At 43.1% G+C, this 19215-nt stretch overlaps 1 protein-coding gene across 8 annotated transcripts in view; it reads left to right on the top strand.

The window, feature by feature from the left end:
• CD86 (CD86 molecule) overlaps positions 1-19215 on the top strand; it is a 76716-nt gene that overhangs the window by 16128 nt on the left and 41373 nt on the right. Inside the window, exon 1 of one of the 8 annotated variants that reach the window (XM_084987071.1) lies at positions 9608-9810. The exons of 4 other annotated variants lie outside the window; for them this stretch is intronic. In XM_084987071.1, the coding sequence (XP_084843197.1) occupies positions 9794-9810 (17 nt within the window). In that variant the 5' untranslated portion in view covers positions 9608-9793. Of the gene's footprint in view, positions 1-9607; positions 9811-19215 lie in introns of those variants that run through there. 3 more of the 8 variants (XM_005654041.4, XM_084987074.1, XM_084987072.1) reach the window with 3 other exon arrangements.

Genomic DNA, 19215 nt, shown 5'->3' with positions numbered 1-19215 from the left:
TGCACACATAGGAAAGGATATATGGACTTAACTCTTCTGGCAACTTTTACATTTACAACATTACTTCATTTTATTTCTTCGAACTGAGGTTATAAAGGAAATGGCAAATGTCAGATGCTTTGTGAAAGAAATGACAGTTTCTCAGAATGCGTAAGTACATACTCTTCAGCAAGGGGCCACTCTAAATTCAGAGATCATCATCTTCTGAATTGGGGTTTAATGTTCCCAAGCAACACTCAAGAGTGAAAGGATAATAAGTTTGGAATCAGATATTCACTTTGTTAGATTTTAAAAAGGGCCACCCCCGATGCTGGGAGTTTATTGTTATCAGTTTATTGCATCATTTTTTAAACTTGCCACTGTTTATTTCATTCATCTTGAAAAGATTTTATGCAATTTTGTTAATAGGCCATCTTCTGTATAAACTAAAAGGCCAGAGGAAGTCCTGAGATTGTAAGATTCTATTGTAAACCGTACTGAAGAGCTAGAGTAGAGGTTTATTAAATTCATTAAGGATCACTTAGTCACCCGCCCTTAAGTGAGCTGTCTCTACTGTGCCACCCATGGCCAATGGTCATGCAGAGACTGACCATTTGAAATACGAACTACCTCTGGGAGAGCCTATTCCCTGAGATGGAGGGCCTGGGAACATTTTTCTTAATTGTGGCCTCCATGGCCTAATTGGAATCTGCCGTGCTCCGAAGATGGTATTTGACCATTACGGCAGTGTACATAACAGAAGTTACATTGCAAATCACTTGGTGGCAAATGTCTTGACATTATTAGATTGGTGCAGGATCTGGGAGGGCAGGGACCCCCTGCTTTTGCTCACCTTGGATCCCAGGATCAGCCCAGGGCCTTTACTTTATCGGAACTGGTTAAGCATTTGTTGAATGAATGAAGGCAAATTTAAAAGTCGAATGAAGGCAAATGGTGCAATTACATATGTGGACCTTTAGGAATTATTGGAAAATGGGAAGCATTAACTGAGATACAAAGATGGGTGGGAACACAGCTGAAGCCTGATAGGTGTGTATCTGGATGTGATTAGAGTTTAGAGTTCCCAGCAGTTCCCATGGATGCTCTGCCCAGCCCTTCCAGGAGGTCTCTGTACTCATGGCAGGTAGGCAAGGCAGAGGGGGTGCTCTGGATGTGGTCTCGCTGCTGTAATCCTGGTCTCTGTCCACTGAATGAGTTGTGAATCCCTCGATTCGGTTCCTTAAACTGCAGTCCTTCTCTGGCTTAACTTTTTTTCCTGACATGTGGTCTATTTCACTCCCCCACTGCGGCCCCCCGCCCCGGTCCCTAGGGCCTGTATTCCAGTGATGGTTCTCAGAAACTCCTAGTTCTGGGTAGTTCACAGCACAGCCCCACCCCGTTCTGCCGTTTCCCCAGACTGACCCTTCTCAGACCTTCAGTATGGGATGGCTGGCCTCTCACATGCTCAGGTTGTTGTCCCTAGCCTGACCTTTACCTGGCTCTACCTCGCATATCTTCCTCACCCACTAAGACCTCTAAAGTAAGAGCTCACCTAAAGGGCACCACCATCCCCAGCACAGCGGTCCTTCTTTTTCTAAAATGCATGCATTCTAATGCTTATCCTTTAAAAATGTTTTTCCTTAACCTACCTTTCCATACATGCTACTGTATTCTTCAATCCAAATAAACCTTTTGCTGCGGAAGTTTGGGTATGTTTTATTAAGTCACCGTGTGATTCTGTGAAAAAGTGCAGACAAGCCTCTTTTGCATTCACCTGATAGAATCTTGCAAATAACTGTTGGTGCTCCTTGCCTTTCTGACTTCTTAGAGGACATCTAGGCAAAAGTGTGTCACTAGGTCCTAGTTTCGGTAGAGGTTAATCAAATACAAGTTAAGAAACAATACCCATTGACTCTTTCTTAGCATGCATGAATGATAGGTATGAATTTGCATAATGAGAAAGTGAATAAAAGGAGGTACTCCAGGACAGCTCGGGAGACAAACAGCCAGCCCAAGACAGGAGGCGAGCCTACGCCAGAGGGTGTAAGAGTGAAGGTCTCTACCGCCTCGTCGATCTACAGGCAGGGTATAGATATTAAGGGCTGCAAAATTTGGGCTCAGTGAAAAAGACCCAACCTCTATATGTTTAACTGTACAAAATTCATTTTAAGTGTAGGTCAGATTGTATCCCCCCGCCCAAAAGAAAGAAACACTTATTTTATTTCTAAGAATGTTCCTCCAGAAACATGGAACTGAAAGTTATTTTTTTATTGATCTGGACCTTAGAAAACAACAGGGGCTTTTTCTTTAATTTACCTAAGGAATTGACATAAAAATCTATGGCCCTGCACCAGAAATATTCAGAAAATGTCAAAATACAGGGCAGATAGACAAAACCGAAGACTGTTCACTGCAACATTTGATGTGTGGCATCTGACTGCAAGTGTGCCACATGGAGAAGTGAACCTCTGGACTGTGAAATTGATGCTAATTTCTTACCCGCTAGTCTAGAAGCCCTCTAAAATGTCACATTATTCATTTGGTTGCTTTACCAGGAATCAGTGCATGTGGTTTAGTGTGTGCGTGTGTGCTTAATTAATAGATTTTATTTTTAAAACTGTTTGCGCTTTACAGAAAAATTAAGCAGATAATACAGAGAATTCCCATTTACCCCCTACCCTGCACCCAGTTTCCCCTGTTATTAGTATCTTGCATTAGTGGGGTATATTTGTTACAATTAATGAACCAATATTTATACATTACTATTAACTAAAGGTCATACTTTGTCTTCCTATTTGTGTTCTAAGGTTCTACGGGTTTTGACACATTTATAATAACCTACATGTACCATTAGTGTATCATACAGAGTAGTCTGCCCTAAAAAACCCCTGTGTTCCACCTAGTCATCCCTCCTCATGTACCCTGGCAACCACTGGTCTTTTTACCGTCTCCATAGCCTTGTCTTTTTCAGAATGTCATCTAGTTGGAATCATATAGTACGTAGGCTTTTCAGACTGGCTTCTTTCATCAAGTGATACACATTTAAAGTTCCTTCCTGGAGTTCCCATTGTGGCTCAGCGGTAATGAATCTGACTAGTCTTCATGAGGACGTGGGTTCGGATTCTGGTCTTCCTCAGTGGATTAAAGACCTGGCATGGACATGAGCTGAGGTGTAGGTCACACACACAGCTTGGATCTGGTGTTGCTGTGGCTGTGGTGTAGGCCAGCAGCTACAGCTCTGGTTTGACCCCAAGCATGGGAATTTCCATATGCCATAGAGGTAGCCCCAAAAAGACAAAAAAATAAAATAAAGCTCCTTCCTGTCTTTTTGTGGCTTGAGGGGTCATCTTTAAAAAAATCACTGAATAATATTCCATTGTATGGATGGATCATAGTTTATCCTTTCACTTATCAAAGACATATTAGTTACTTCTAGTTTTTCACAATTATGAATATAGCTGCTATTAATATTTGTAGGTTTTTGTGTAGACATGTTTTCAGCTCTTTTGGATAAATACTTAGAGGCATGACTGCTGGATCATATGGTAGACTTCTCTTAAGTTTTATAAGAAACTGCCAGAAAGTGTTCCCAAGTGCCTATGTCATTTTGAGTTCCTGCCAGCAATGAATGGCAGTTTCTGTTGTCCCAAGTTCTCATCAGCACTTGGTATTGTCAGTTTTTTTTTTTTTTTTTAATTTTTGCTTTTTAGGGCCACACCTGTGACATTCCGAAGTTCCCAGACTAAGAGCTACAGCCGCTGGCCTACATCACAGCCACAGCAGCACCAGATCTGAGCCGCCTATGCGACCTACCCCACAGTTAACAGCAACGACAGATCCTTAACCCAATGAGCGAGGCCAGGGATCTAACCTGCATCCTCATGGATCCTAGTTGGGTTCATTAACTGTTGAGCCATGAAGGGAACTCCCGTTATTGTCAGTTTTTTAAATTTTAACCATTCTAACAGGTATGTTGTTAGTAGCTCATTGTTGTTTTAATTAGCAATTCCCCAATGATATAAGAAATTGAGCAGCTTATCTTTTCTTTCTTTCTTTCTTTCTTTCTTTCTTTCTTTTTTTTTTTTTTTTTTTTTTTGTCTCTTTTGCTATTTCTTGGGCCGCTCCTGCGGCATATGGAGGTTCCCAGGCTAGGGGTCCAATCGGAGCTGTAGCCACCGGCCTACACCAGAGCCACAGCAACGCAGGATCCGAGCCTTGTCTGCAACCTACACCACAGCTCAGGGCAACGCCGGATCGTTAACCCACTGAGCAAGCGCAGGGACTGAACCCGCAACCTCATGGTTCCTAGTCAGATTCGTTAACCACTGCGCCACGATGGGAACTCCTTATCTTTTCTTTCTTTCTTTTCTTTCTTTCTTTTTTTTTTTTTGGCTTTTTAGGGCCACACCTGAGGCATATGGAATTTCCCAGGCTAGGGGTCCAATCAGAGCTATGGTTGCCAGCCTATGCCACAGCCATAGCAACATGGGATCCAAGCAACATGGGATCCATAGCAACATGGGTGTAGTTTTTAGACTCTACAAACTTCACCACAGCTCACAGCAACACTGGATCCTAACCCCACTGAGCAAGGCCAGGGATCAAACCCACATCCTCATGGATACTAGTGGGATTCATTTCTGCTGCCTAGACAGGAACTCCCCAGCCTATCTTTTCATAGGCTTATCTTCTATCAGTTTATCTTTGGTGACTTTTGTATGATCAGCTCTTTTGCCATTTTTAAATTGAGTTGTTTGTTTTCTTTGAGTTTCAAGGTCTTTGTACTTTTTAGGTAATAGTCCCTTATAGATTTATATTTTGCAAATATTTTCTCCGAGTCTGTGGCTTTTCCCTCTCTTAGTGGTTAGTGTGTTTGCACTTTAAGGAGAAAGGGTTCTAAAAATACAATTTTACAATAGCAATAAAAGGAAAATTTCATAGCAGATATTTGGTGCTCTCTCTCAGGTGGTGTCAGGGAACACTGTCTGTGGACCCAGCAGAGTTTCATTAAAAGGAGAGTCAGATCTTGGGGTGGCTGACTATCCTGCATGATTAGAGGTTGTGCAGCAAGGCTTTTAGTAAGAACAGAACTCAGCCCTGGGCTGTGTCACTTCTAAATAAAGAGCAATTTGGGAACTGTGTTTACAGCCCAATCCTGGGCCCTTTTGCATGGATTATACTGTGCATAGAGGATGGATTTCTGTTCTTAAATCCAAGTGTGTAAGAGGTTGTCACTCTTCTCATTTCCTAATTTCACCTCTGAGCCCCCATTCTGCCAGTTGGACATCTTGATCATATAGAGGTGCCCTTCCCCTCTTGTGGCCCAGTCAGAATTCAGGAAGTTTACCTGGTGACTAGAAAGTGGTAGGAAGGCTTCAGGTCCTAGTCTGTCCAGGTTCCCATCGCAGCCTAACTGTCTAGCCCACGGTGGTCTGTGAGGTCTGGCAGCTGTCTGCCCCTAAGTCTTGGTGGAGAATGAGATCATTTACCGGATTCCCTGAGCCAAGGGCACTGGCTCTCTTGGCATGAGGGCATGAGCCATCTCCCTGAGGCTGTTAGCTCATGTGAGCAATGGGAGGGGTTCGTGGGTCCCACTGCACACACAGCCCACACACCTTTTCCCTTCTCTTCCTTCTTTCTGCATCTCAAAAGGACTGTCTGTCATCTTTTACCCTCTAGGACACTTGGATGGTCTGCTCCAGCGGCTTTCTCAAAAGTCCAAAAGTGTCTTTGACTTTAGGTCTCTTCTGCTTTCTCCTCTGCAAAAATCTCTGTCAGGGAAGCTCAGGAAACAAACAAACACTAATCAACATTTCTTTTCTTTTTTTTTTTTTTTTGAAGTGATTTTTCCCATTTATAATGATTTTTATTTTTTCCATTAGAGCTGGTTTACAGTGTTCTGTCAGTTTTCTACTGTACATTTCAATAAATGATGACTCTCTAAGTATCTGTGAAAACTCTTTCATCCTATATCAGAACAACCACCAGCAGCAGTACCTGGAATACTCTGAGAGTGCTTCTTGACCCCCGGGCACAGGAAACCATTTACATAAAGCAACAAGGATATGGCTGGATTGGGAAATTCAGCCAAGAGTCTGGATGTTTCCAAATGTCATGGGTTTCTAGCGTTGCCTCCCAGAGTGGATCCTCTCTGTGTGGTCCCAGAGGACCATCTCTTGAACAAAGCTGAGCAAGGACATCAGGAGGCGATGTTTCCCTCACTCAGTCACCATCTATAAGCCACTCCCTTCCTGCCACTTTCCTGGTAGCCTTGGCCTCCTCAAACCTGAGAACATCTGGGAGTGAGGCAGTGGAGGAAGCAGCCCCACACAGAAGACGCATTTCTGAGGTTACCAGCAACTTCCTCCTCATTAAACACAAGGAACTGGTCTTCATTTTGTCTGACCTCCTCTCAGCATTTGATACTGCTAGCCACCATCACTGTTGAACCCTCTCTTTCCTTGGCTCTGATGATCCTTGGTAAGGCCTCTTTATCAGATTTTCAAGTGGCACAGGCTTAGAGGGATGACTAATTTATAACGGATGACACATATGGAATTCAGAGTAGTTTTGATGGCTGCTGAATGTTGGCCTCAAACACTGACACATGAACAAGATGGGGCCAGAGGGTGGTGATCTGACTTGACATACGAAAAAAATCATGGTCGGCCAACCACCCAGTGTAACTGGTTACAGGCTAATTTGATCTCTGACTCATCAAATTAGTCCATTTCATTCTGTGAGCCCTTTTTGCAAAGAGACAGTTGACAAACTTGGGGAGATGGGTGCCACCAAATTGATTAGGTTTCTAGAGACCATATCATATAAGGAGCAGTTGAGGATACTGATCATATTTGGTTAAGAGCAGAGACTACTAAGGAAATTTATAATATGTACTTTATAATATCCTATTTGGAGGACTGCATATAAACGGATTTTGTGTGTGTATGTGTGTGTGTATGTGTGTGTTTTGTTCTAGAAAACAGGACCAGGAGCAGGGAAAACTGGATGGTACTTATAGGGGCTGGGAAGTAAAGGATGGAAGGGGTTGAGATTATTATAAAGAAGACCTTTTTCCTGTAATTGTGTCAGTTGGTGAGTTTTCTAACATAAGTGAAAAAGACTGGACATCCATCTATCAGAGGTGATATTGAGGGGGTCCTTGCTTGAGTGAGAGACTGGAATGATTTCTGAAATACCTTAATTAAGTCATAGAGTAGGAGTGGTCCATGACACTGTATTGTCCTTTATTTCTGCTGCCTGCCTCACCACTCATCTCCCTCTTCTTCTTTGGAGGAGGCTGCTCTAAGCAGGGATGAAAGAAGGGAAATGGAAAAAAGAAAACCATGAAAAAACTTTAAAAAAAAAAGAATGTACTATATGTCAGAATCGGTTCTAGGCTATATATGTCATCCTATTTGATCCTCACAACAAGGTTATGAGATGGTTAGTCCTACTTCTTTGAGAAAACTAAAGCTCAGAGAAGTTAAGTAACTTCCTCGAGAACACACAGCTATTAATGAGTGGAGCTAGGATTTGAACACAGGTCTCTGTGATTCCAAAGCCCAAAGTGATGTGTTATTTTTACTCAGCCTTTATTTATGGGAAATGATACTACTTTGAAAAAATTTTACTATTGATATAAGGATTCCTTTTCAAATAAAGGATTCCTTTTCAAATAAGGTAAGAGAAAAATAAGGTATAAAGAATAGTACAAATTTTATGTGAGTATGAAGTGGTACTAGTAGCTAAAATGACTGAAGTTTGGGAAATACTATTCCAAATACTTTGATAGCAGGACTTTCCAATGTAGCCTGTCTTATAATTTTGATTGCTAAGTACAAAGAAGGGAAGAAAACTTGAAAACTAAGTGGAATATGAATTAGTTTCCTGTGCTCTGATAGGTGGGGTAATTTCATGTGTTACAATAAGGAAACCAAATGGACCCTTTCGAATTAAAAAAAACCTATATGATTGTAAAATCCAGAGGAAAACCCCAGGTGGGGCCTATCTGAACAAAGGATGAAGTTTCCAAGGTATGCACATAGAATGGCCGAGGGGAAGTAATGACTCTGTGAGTCAGGACCCAAGACCCACACAAGAGCTCTATGGGTTTGAGAGGCCCTGGGTAGAAGGCGAAGGGGTTTACAAACCTGTTTTAGGGAAGACGGACCATCACTTTTCCAGTGATAGAAGGAAGATCTTTGTGGAAAGGTCAAAGTGAGAAGTGGAAAGTCCAAAAGGAAGATAAGAAAGTAATAATAAAGACTAACTAGCAGCAAAGCCTCTCTGTGATTTACATTCAAGACCTCATTTATTTTTCACAACAAAGCAGTAAAGAGGCTACTACCAGTCACATTTCATAGCCAAGAAGACTGAGACTGGGGGACACTCAACTTGCCCAGGGTCTCCAGCGGCTCAAGCCAGGATTTGACCTTGGACTGACTCCCAGTTCCAAACCTGCGCTACTTCCCCCTCATCACATGTCCTTGCTTGGGTGGACCTTCTCCGACCTGACAACAAGTTTTCACTTTGTCACTTTTAACTTCTCCAGGCTCCCAGGGCACAGCTGGCCTCCAAGAGAGGGAGTGGGGGGCATGCACAGAGGGGGCTGCCTCTCTCCTGAGCTCAAATGCTATAGACTCAGAGGCACATAAATGCCCCAACATTGAGCAGAGGGTTTTCAGGGCCTGATCAGATCAGAACAAGAAGCCAGGATTTTGGGGCAGGATTATATATGTGAAACCTGTCTCTGCCTGAGCACTGGGTTTGGAAATATCCACGTGGAATTCACATGCCTTTCACACTTTTTCCTGTGACTTTTCCCCGAACTTAAGAGTACCATCCATTTTCAGGAGTTCCCGTTGTGTCTCAGTGGTTAATGAATCCGACTAGGAACCATAAGGTTGTGGGTTCAATCCCTAGCCTTGCTCAGTGGGTTAAGGATCCGGTTTTGCCGTGAGCTGTGGTGTAGGTTGCAGACGCGGCTAGGACCCCGAGTTGCTGTGGCTCTGGAGTAGGCCGGTGGTTATGGCTCTGATTCAACCCCTAGCCTGTGGGAGGGGCCCAAGAAATGGCAAAAAGAAAAAAAAAAAAAAAAAAAAAAAAAAAAAAAAAAAAAAAAAGAGTACCATCCATTTTCAGGAATAGTGGACCAAGGTAATAGAAACATTCTAGGCTAGGACAACTGGGATTGGATTAGAATAATCTAAAAATAGGAGCTATGTAGTTTCACTGGCTTCTAGCAGGATCCGTGGAGTGGTACTGGATGAACAATTTGGGGGGAAGGGGACAGGCGAAATACAGGTCCCTCTGCTCTCTCTGGCTAAGGACTGTCTCTTGCAGCCCTGCCAAACCGGACACAGCATCTGGCACATGGCTGCCTAGGAAAATGGTTGTTGAACTGAGCTGACTCTTCACCTATGGACATCTGTAATGTGTCAGGGAAGGTGTCTTTTGCCATGTTTGTGGCTGGGCTGTCTTCGGGGGGTTTCCTCAGGGCTTTACAGTCACTGGCTCTCAGGAGTGCATTTGTAGTCATTCTCATCAGTGGAAATGCCCACCTGTCAGCAGAAGTTATCTGGAACCAACGAGAGCACTGCCCCTGTCTGTGGTGTTATTTCTCTCTAGTCAGTTCCCCTTTCTGCATTTGCGATCTAGCCTCAGCCCTGACATTATTTCTTTCTCTACAAGGAGTGTTAGGAGGCATGGGGAGCTCTCAAAGGCTCCCCTTTCTTTATTCTTAATACTGTGCTTCTGTGTTCCTTGGGAATGCCACTGGGCTTACGCCTCTGGTCTCTGGGAGCTGCAGTGGATGGGCATTTGTAACAGGTATGTTCTTAAGAAGCTCGTGTGTCTGGAGGAGCGTGGCATGGGATCAAGCCACGTCTGGGGCAGATGTTCAGAGGCGGGGCTGATGGCCAGAAAGGGAGTGGGCAAGAAGGGGTGTGGAGGACCTACTTAAAATCTTTGACCATCAGGCTTGATTCGTAGACTGGCTATGTCGGAGGTAGGGCATTACCAGAATGTGTCTCTTCAAGGCAGATCCCTTTGTCTGCTCTGGTGAGATAAGAGGCACAGCAAGCAGGAAATAGAAAGCAGCACTTACCAAACAACTGGTGGCTGTTTTTGGTGCTGGAGTGCTGGGGGGGCTCCATGGAGCTCTGCTCCAGGGTTAACTGTTCAAGTATGCCGGCCCCCGTGCCAGTGAAAACTCCAGGGCATTGGGGCAAAACTTACAGCCTCTACAGTGTCCTCTGCTTTCTTTTTTGGCCATTCCTTCTCTGTCCAGAAACCTCTGCCCATTTCTTCTTCCCATTTAAGTGCCCCATCCCAATATTGGCCACTCCTGGCACAGAGACTAATAGCTTATTTGGAAAAGTCCTAGGTCAAAAAAGAGCCCAGGCAGTGGTTTATCATGTTCTGTATACCATGAACATATTTGCATTTGCAAATAGGCTTAAAATAGTGCCTCCACTATTAGTTATTTAAGGCTCTGGAGAGCAGGTGAAAATAATTTTTGGCAAAGGGAACTTCCCACCCCTCTCATATTGTAATAACTGAGGAGTGATCTGTGTCTCTGACATGACACCTCAATCTTGGGATTTAGGCTCTGCACTGAAATGAGTCTAATTATGTGCATAAGTTCACAGTTTTTTATTATATCTTCTGTTTGCTGCTACAGATGCTAAATCTATTTACATGGCCTATCCTGTGTATAATGGAAGCTTTTCTAAGTCTCTGTTCATTGGTGTGTTCTAAATATATTTACTGAGTGCTTACTATGTCCCAGGTACTGATTTTTTTTAACAGGGAGCATGTAAGACATAGTCCCTGTCCTCTTGAAGCTTCTAGCCTAGTGGGAAAACAGTACAAATTAAATAGTCACTCTGAAAATGACTATATAGCAATGGTGTTTGAAGAGAAGAAATGGTTCTTTGTGATTGTGCTCACTGTTCAATAACTATGTCTTTGAGCTTGATATTTTGGTTACTCTAATATCCCTGGACAGAAGATGTCCCCTCCTGGTGGAGGTGAAGGTTGGACTTCACTGAGTTGAGGCTAGGGTGAGAGGGGAAAGAACATGAAAGGTGAAAAGGTGAGCCAAGCTAGATTCTTTAGGAGAAAATCAAAGTGCAAATATCATGTTTCAAAAATCAGAGAGAGGTAGGAGTTGAGTTTAGAGGTCTCTGGGCCAGGAGATTGAAGCTGTGAAAACATAAAACTAGAGCAAACATGTCTGAAATAAGCAAGGAGAGTGGTGGGGAGGTTCCTGGAGTCATTCAGAGTCTAGGCAAGTGTGGATGCTTCACCTCTCATGATTAGACAGATAAGGGTCTTTTGGAGGGCAGGAAAGAGGGATGGAGCCCTAGGTTGAGCATGTGACCCTTTACTGGACCCTTTCCCTCATCTCTAATCTAATGCAGAGACTCTGAGCTGCACATCAGAGTACATTTAGGCTGAGGTTTGGGAGAGAGAAGCCATTTTGACATGTGTAGAAGAAGAAAATTGTGTCCAGCACTTTCCATCTCCCTGTCCAGAGAAGAAATGTCCATTCCCTCCTTTCATGAATATGATTTGTTTCTGAGTTCCACTTCTTATTTAGATAAATTAACACGAACTTAACTCTTGCTACCTAAAAACCAAAGACATTTGTCCTTTCCAGCTAGCATTTGCATTTTAACAGGGGTTTTCAAAATGCCTTTACCCAAGGAATGAGTAATTTGGGAATTCCAAGCACCAGAGGAGGGCGAGGATATGGAATGGGGAGGAGGGGACGTCCCTCAAATTGTGTCCTTGAAACACTGGTTTTCTCTCTTTGACCATGATTCTGGTTCTGAGAGAATAGGAAGGGGCTCCCTTTCGGGGGCCAGGATTGCTATGGCTGCCTTTTGGTAAGTTCTATGGGTCTTATTCACGGCAGGCAGAGCCCTGGACTGGATGTGTACACACCCAGAGAGAGGAATTTGTAAAACTTTGCATGATTGCATGATGCTTACCCGTAGGAACTTTTTGGCAAAAGGGGGAAAAATAGTTTCCAAAACTGCTGATAATTTGAAAACACAATTCTCCTTGACTCAGAAAGGTCTGATTCTAGATATGACTAGGAAAACTGGTCATGTGCCTTACCCATACACTTGCTATTGGGAAACTGGAAAAGCTAATTGCCATTGCCATGTTATGCTTCTTCTTCCAGGCACATGAGGGGAGCAGTAATTTTAATTTTAATACTTTAGTTACTGACAGTATTTGGGGAGTGCACAAAAGCACCCCCTGCTCCTTATGAATCCACATAGATATTTATTCTTTGGGCCTATGAATCTTTGGTGCTGCTCCCCTCATGTCTCTGTGGAAACACTGTGCTCCCAAAGGGGCAGGAAAAAGGACAGCTAATGAAAGGAGGGCACTTATGAGGTAAGAAACTTCTCTACCCACGGGAGCCCAAAGGGATTTTCTCCAAGAAGAGACTGAAAGCTAAGTCAGACATATGATCCAGCTTATACCAGAAGGAGACGTGGCTGGCAGGGGTGTTCAAGGATAGCAGAGCTCAAGTTGGGTGACATGTATCTGTCCCAGTCTCCTGTGTCCACCAGACACCAGTAAGTATTCATGTTTTCATCAAGGCATCATTCATGCCCATCCCTTTCATCATGCCTACTGCCCCTGTGCTGGTTCAGCCTCTTCATCTCAGGTCTATGAGTCTTAAATACTGACTTTCTTGATCACCCTGATACCAGCCCCTACCTACTTCCTCAGGCCCCTGACAGACTTATTTTCTTTAAACTTTCATCCCATGATTTTTCTGCTCCCACACTATTAATCTCAAACTCTCAATTTTCTATCAAATCAAATATAAACTTTTTATCTGACTTTCTAGGCCTTGTTAAGCTATCCTACTCTACTTGCAGAAACTCATTTCCCATTAAGTGTCCAGAATAAACCTCTCTTCTAGTCCAACCAGCTTTTCTTACCATCCTATAAAAAGGTCACAGTCATTCTCTCATTTCTAAGTGTCATTACAGGAAGTTGCCAAAGACCATCATACCAGTAAGAAACATTGACTTCAATCTGGAGTTCCCGTCATGGCTCAGTGGTTAATGAACCTGACTAGTATCCAAGAGGATGCGGGTTCAATCCCTGGCCTCACTCAGTGGGTTAAGGATCTGGCATTGCCATAAGCTGTGATGTAGGTAGCAGATGCTGCTCAGATCTGGCATTGCTGTGGCCATGGCATAGGCTGGCAGCTGCAGCTCTGACTGGACTCCTGGCCTGAGAACTGCCATATGTCATGAGTGCAGCCCTAAAAAGACAAAAACAAAAAACAAAAAACAAAAAAACCCACAAAAACTTTCAATCAAACATTTCAAAATGGCTTGGCAGTAGTTCTTTGAGACACATAAACTGGATGCCTAAGACACAGGGTGGTACCTCTTTAGGATTCAGTTTAAAGGGCTGTCCTGGGAAGAACTGTTGGAAACTTGAAAAGCCTTTCAAGGATAGTGGCGGATGGCCACCACATCAAGCTCTGGACAATCAACAATTGTTGTTACGAAGAGAAGACAGAAATTCTCTGAGAAGGACTCTGTTAGGCAGTGGCCTAGGCTGACAACTCTTTGGAGTGAGAGTATCAGAATGAGTGGGCTTAGGTGGAGCACTGAGTACAGCCTCATCTGCTCTAACAGAACTCGACTTTCCTACAAGCTCTAACATGCCCAGCCTACCTTGTTCCTGTCATCAGAGTACAGCTCTGCGAACAAATTTGACCTACATTTAGGTCCCAGGTCAGATATCACCACCTTTGCACCTCCCTCCTCCTGTTCTCCATCTCTTCTGAAGCCCTGGACCACTTGTCAGCTCAGCAGATCCTCCACAGATACTGGAATCCTCTAAATGTATCATACTCTATCCTGTGCTAAACATGAGAGGAACAGACTGAGGGGGGTGGGGGCAGGGAAAGGAGGTGTGTCTAAATTTTCTCCTTTGTTTTTCCTCTTTCCCAGAATGTAATGGGAAGCTCTGAGATAAAAGGTTATGGAGTGCAACCACCCACCCAATTCAAGAATCTCTCCTAAAATACCTTCTTTGCATTCTTACCCCTCTTTTGTGTGAGCAGTTCTGGTGATGAGGAGCTCATTACCTCACAGGGAAGACTTATTTTGGGGCATAGCTCACTATTCAAAGTTCTTCATCATCTGAAGGTGAGATCTGGCTCCCTACAACTTTCAGTCATGGGATCTACTAGCCCTTTAACAATAGTGCATGTGTCTTCCCTTGGGAGGGCCCTTAAATATTTGCAGACAGCCATCAGGGACTTGCAGGCTTCTCTTCTTCAAGTTCATTACCTCCAGGCCTTTTAGCTGTTCCTCATTTGACACACTTTCACTATTCCCTAGTGAATCCCTTGATAAATTCTAATTTGCCATTGTCATTCAAGTATAACCAACGTCATTGAATGTGACACCACAATTGATGTGCTCTGATTAGCACAGAGCACAGTGACCACATTCTACACGAAGAGTAAATTAACATTTGCTTAGCCTTGCCACACTACTATTTATGTGATTTCTACATTGACTACGGATAAGCTATTTCTCTACTGTCTACTTATTCCACTTCACTTAAGCGCAGATCTTTACAATACTCTGAGATTTCTTTAAAATTTAATTTTACTGGAGTGTACTTGATTTACAATGATGTACTAGTTTCATGTAGAACAAAGTGAATCAAGTATACATATAAATATATGCATTCTTTTTTCCTCATATAGGTTATTACAAACTATTGAGTAGATTTTACTGTGCTATACAGCATGTTCTCAGTAATCATCCATTTTATACAGTAGCCTGTATGTATTACTCCCACCCTCCCAATTTTTCCCTCTCCCCAGTGGTTTCACCTATGGTAACCATGAGATTGGTTTTGAAATCTGTGAGTTTCTCTCTATTTTTTAAATCAGTTCTTATGCGTATGATACCCTGAGATTCCTCATGCTAGTACCAGACTCTATAGATATTAATTCAGGAGTTTATAGATATTAATTCAGGAGTTCCCGGCGTGGCTCAGTGGTTAACGAATCTGACTAGGAACCATGAGGTTTGCAGGTTCGATCCCTGACCTTGCTCAGTGGGTTAAGGATCCGGCGTTACTGTGAGCTGTGCTGTAGATCATAGATGTGGCTCATATCTGGTGTTGCTGTGGCTCTGGTGTAGGCCCCCTCCATATGCCGCAGGAGCATCCCTAGAAAAGGCAAAAAGACAAAAAAAAAAAAAATTAATTCAGCTGACCAACTGACCAATAGCCATCTGGCTCATTCTTGCACACAATTTTATGCACATCTGCACATCTGAAAGCAGAAGTATGATTTCTGTGCCTTCATTCATAGTTTTACTAAATATGTGAAAGTGAAAAGTAGAAAACAGAGCCCTACACCATCCACCACGGTATCAGTCTATTAAACAAAAAAGATTCCTGGCACTCAGTTGTTGAATGAATGAACCAATCAATCAATCAATACCTTGTCCTCATCCCCATATTTAACCCATCACCTTTTCCTATTGATTATAATGCTAAATACTACTCGAATATCTACTTTTGCCACCACCACCCTAGATCAAAAGGCCATCTTCTTTCACTTAAATGACTACAGTAGCCAACTGGTTGGTCTTCTGGCAGGTGTTTTGGTTTCCTACTATTCATTTGCTACATAGTTGCCAGGGTCATCTTCAAAATGCAAACTTTAGATTATGTCACTCTTCTGCTATGCAAGTTTCTCTCAGAAGACAGACCCAAATCCTTAACTAACCCACAAGATCAGCATGGTCTGGCCACTACCAACCTCTCTAGCCTTGTTCCCCACCTCTCTATTCATTTCAGCCACATCAGCCTTCTTTCATATGCCCTCAGTGCCTTTGTACACACTGTTCTCTTTGCCTCGCATCCTTCCAAGTCACCCCCAACCTTTCTCCTCTTTAGCACCTATTCAATCTGTTCTGCTTACCTATTGTTGCATCACAAATTTAACATCTTAAGACAATGAATATGGTAGTCAGAAATTTGAGCAGACTTCTGAGAGACTTTTCTGGTCCTCATGGCATCAACTGAGGTCACTTTATGGTATGAAACTGATGAATGGGCTAGTCTAGAGGTACCATATCCAATTCAGTAATCTCTAGCCACATGCAACTATTGATCACTTGAAATGTAGCTCATCTTAATTGAATATAAAGACATAAGATTTTGAAGATTTAGTACAGAAAAAAGAATGTAAAATATCTATTAATAATTTTTATGTTTATTACATGTTGAGATGATAATATTGGATTAAATAATGTATATTAAAATTAATTTCACCTATTTATTTTTAAATTTTTTATTGTGGCTACTAGACATTTTCAGATTATATAGGTGACTTGCATTACATTTATATTGGAAAGCGCTTATCTAGAGCAAGGGTCAGTATTTCTTTTTTCTATAAAAGGCCAGGTAGAAAATATTTTCAGCTTTGCAGGCCACATGATCCATGTCACAGTTACTCAATTCTACCATTGTAGCCATAGACAATAATTATATAAATGAGAATGGCTATAGTTCAATAAAACTTTATTTGTAAACATAGGTGGTAGCCTGATTTGATCTGCAGGCTACAGTTTTCTGACCTCTGACATAGAGGATCCAAGGTCATATTCGCATGTCCAGTGGCTTGGCAGAGATGGCTGGAAGGCTGTGCTCAGCTGGGACTGTTGATCCAAACACCTAAACATGTCCCCTCCAGCATGGTGGTCTCAGTAGTGGGACATCTTACATGGTGGCTCAGAGCGCCAGAAAGAGTATTCCAAGAACGACAGAAGCTGCAAAGCTTCCTTTGATCTAGCCTCAGAAGTTCCAAGTATCCCTCCCAGTGCATTCCATTGGTCAGACAAGTCTCTAAGGCCAGCCCAGACTTGAGGAGACTAGATTCTACCTCTTCATGACAGGAGTAGCAAAGACATGTCCATCTTTAATCTACCACATCATTCTTTTTTTTTTTTTTTTTTTTTTTTTTTTTTTTTTTTTTTGGCTTTTTAGGGCCGCACCTGTGACACATGGAGGTTTCCAGACTAGGGGTCGAATCAGAGCTTTAGCTGCCAGCCTATGCCACAGCCACAGCAAGCCAGGTCTGAGCCACATCTGCCACCTACACCACAGCTCACGGCAACGCCAGATCCTTAACCCACTGAGCAAGGCCAGAGATCGAACCCGCAACCTCTTGGTTCCTAGTTGGATTCATTTCTGCTGCACCACAACGGGAACTCCCCACATCATTCTTCAAATCTCAGTGCAGAGCCTTCAAAGTACCACGAACCTCTCCCCTGTAGCACTTGTCATCACTGTAATTTTACATTTATTTGTATGATCCTTGCCTTGCTCCTCTACCAAACTCTAAGCAACCACAGGAAGAGGAGCTCTTTCTGGTTTTGCTCACTGTTATATTCCCAGCATGTAGTGAATTTACTCAGTGTCAGGCTTGTTCTAGAGGTTGCGGGGTAGTGTAAAGATGTGTAGGCCTTGTCCCTGACCCAGCACTAAAAAGGAGGACAGAGTGTCCACAAAGTAACTACCATTCAAGCTCCGGGCCAATGTAGAAGATGGTCTCAATGAATGACCTTCCAGCAAACCTATCAGCATTTTCCCTGGTTCCCTGATCACTTTTATTCTAGACAAAGTTGTGAAATAGGGAACTTCATTGTTTTGCTCCCCAACTTCTGCCTTGGAATCCTCTCACTTCCTGTGTCATCATATCTGTACTCTCCTCTCCCACCTCATGCCTGGCCACCACCATGCCACATCCCTGCATACTGCCTTTTCCCTGAACTAGATCCCACATCCTCCTTCAGACTGAAATGCAAAATGCTCTCCTTGACTCCCTCCTTTTCCTGCCCCAATCGCTGTAGTTCCCAAGCTTTTCTGGGTAAGGCTTAGCTGAAACACAGTCACCTGTGTCTGGAGGTCAACTCATTCCAAGAAGCTGATTACCTGTCCAGGGTTGGAGTGGAAAGGAGTGTTCTCTGCCTGACACATAACCGGTGCTCAGCAGTATTTGTGGAGTGAATGGCAGCTCAGGTCAGAAATTTCCCTGATGCAAAGGGACACTTATGGCACCCTCCTACCCCATCTCAGCCTGTCCCCTTGAGGGCCCCACTGTGATTCCAAGAACCACCATCCCACCTGGCCTGGGATATGCTGCTCCCCTGCTCCCCTGAGAGTGGATAGAATTGGGATCCTTTTCACTTGCTCCTATAGCACATCTGAAACCAGCTGGAAGTTTTAAAGGAACAACATTGGTACTAAAAAAGAACACAGTGAGGGATGGAGAGAAACTAAATTTTTGGTGGTGAGCATGCTGTAGCCTACACAGAAGTGGAAATATAATGTTGTACACATGAAACTCATACAATGTCTAAACTAATATTTCCTTTAAAAAAAACGAAAAAGAACGCAGCAGAGAGGCTGTGTGGGCTTAAATCTCAACACCGTCATTTACTAGCCAGGTGACTAGGAACACTCCTTAACCTCTCTGACATGCTGTTTCTTCATCTGGAACCTGGGGAGAAATAACCTCATCTTATCGTGAGGCCCAGTAATATAATCAGCCATTCAGCTGATGCTCATTCATGTTCTATGATGAGCCAGGCATGTAGAGTGAGAGAAAGCAGTGTCTGAGTGCTTTTCTTTGGTTTCTAGAGTGGACCTCCAGCTAAATGGAAGCTACTTGTTCAAGGTTTTTGACCAGTTTACCCACTTACAGCCCTTATTTTGCTCGTGGTTGACAGAAATCTCTCTCAGAGAATCCCCCCTGTAAATTCTTAGGTTCTTTCCTCTCCCATTCCCCTTTTTGCTCTCTCCCTCCAAAAGCAAGAGTTTCTACTTCTCAGGCTCTCTGGAGAAAGCAATGACTCGTGGTTGTGGTTAAGAGTTCATTGCTCAGGGAGCAGGGACATTTCTGCTCTGCTTCAGAGCCAACGCCATTGAAGAAGAGCAGCTTCCTGATTCAACCCTCCAACCTCACATACTCTTCATGACTAGGGGCAAGAGAAAATTTTCACATAGGGCATTTATACCTTATAAAAGAGTCTCATTTATAAGCCAATCTCAAGTGTTTTAGCTCTATATTTGAATAGGGTTTCTGACAAACTAAGCATCTAAATTATTGGCCAGGATGGTGTGGCAGTCTCCAAATTAATGTTGGTGAAGTTTACT

This window comes from Sus scrofa, chromosome 13 (genome assembly GCF_054392235.1).
Source record: "Sus scrofa isolate SSC_HxYL_T2T_F1_AM1 chromosome 13, Sscrofa_HxYL_maternal_Yorkshire_Landrace_v2.0, whole genome shotgun sequence".
Classification (NCBI taxonomy): domain Eukaryota; kingdom Metazoa; phylum Chordata; class Mammalia; order Artiodactyla; family Suidae; genus Sus; species Sus scrofa.
This window is presented reverse-complemented; position numbering and strand designations above follow the sequence as displayed.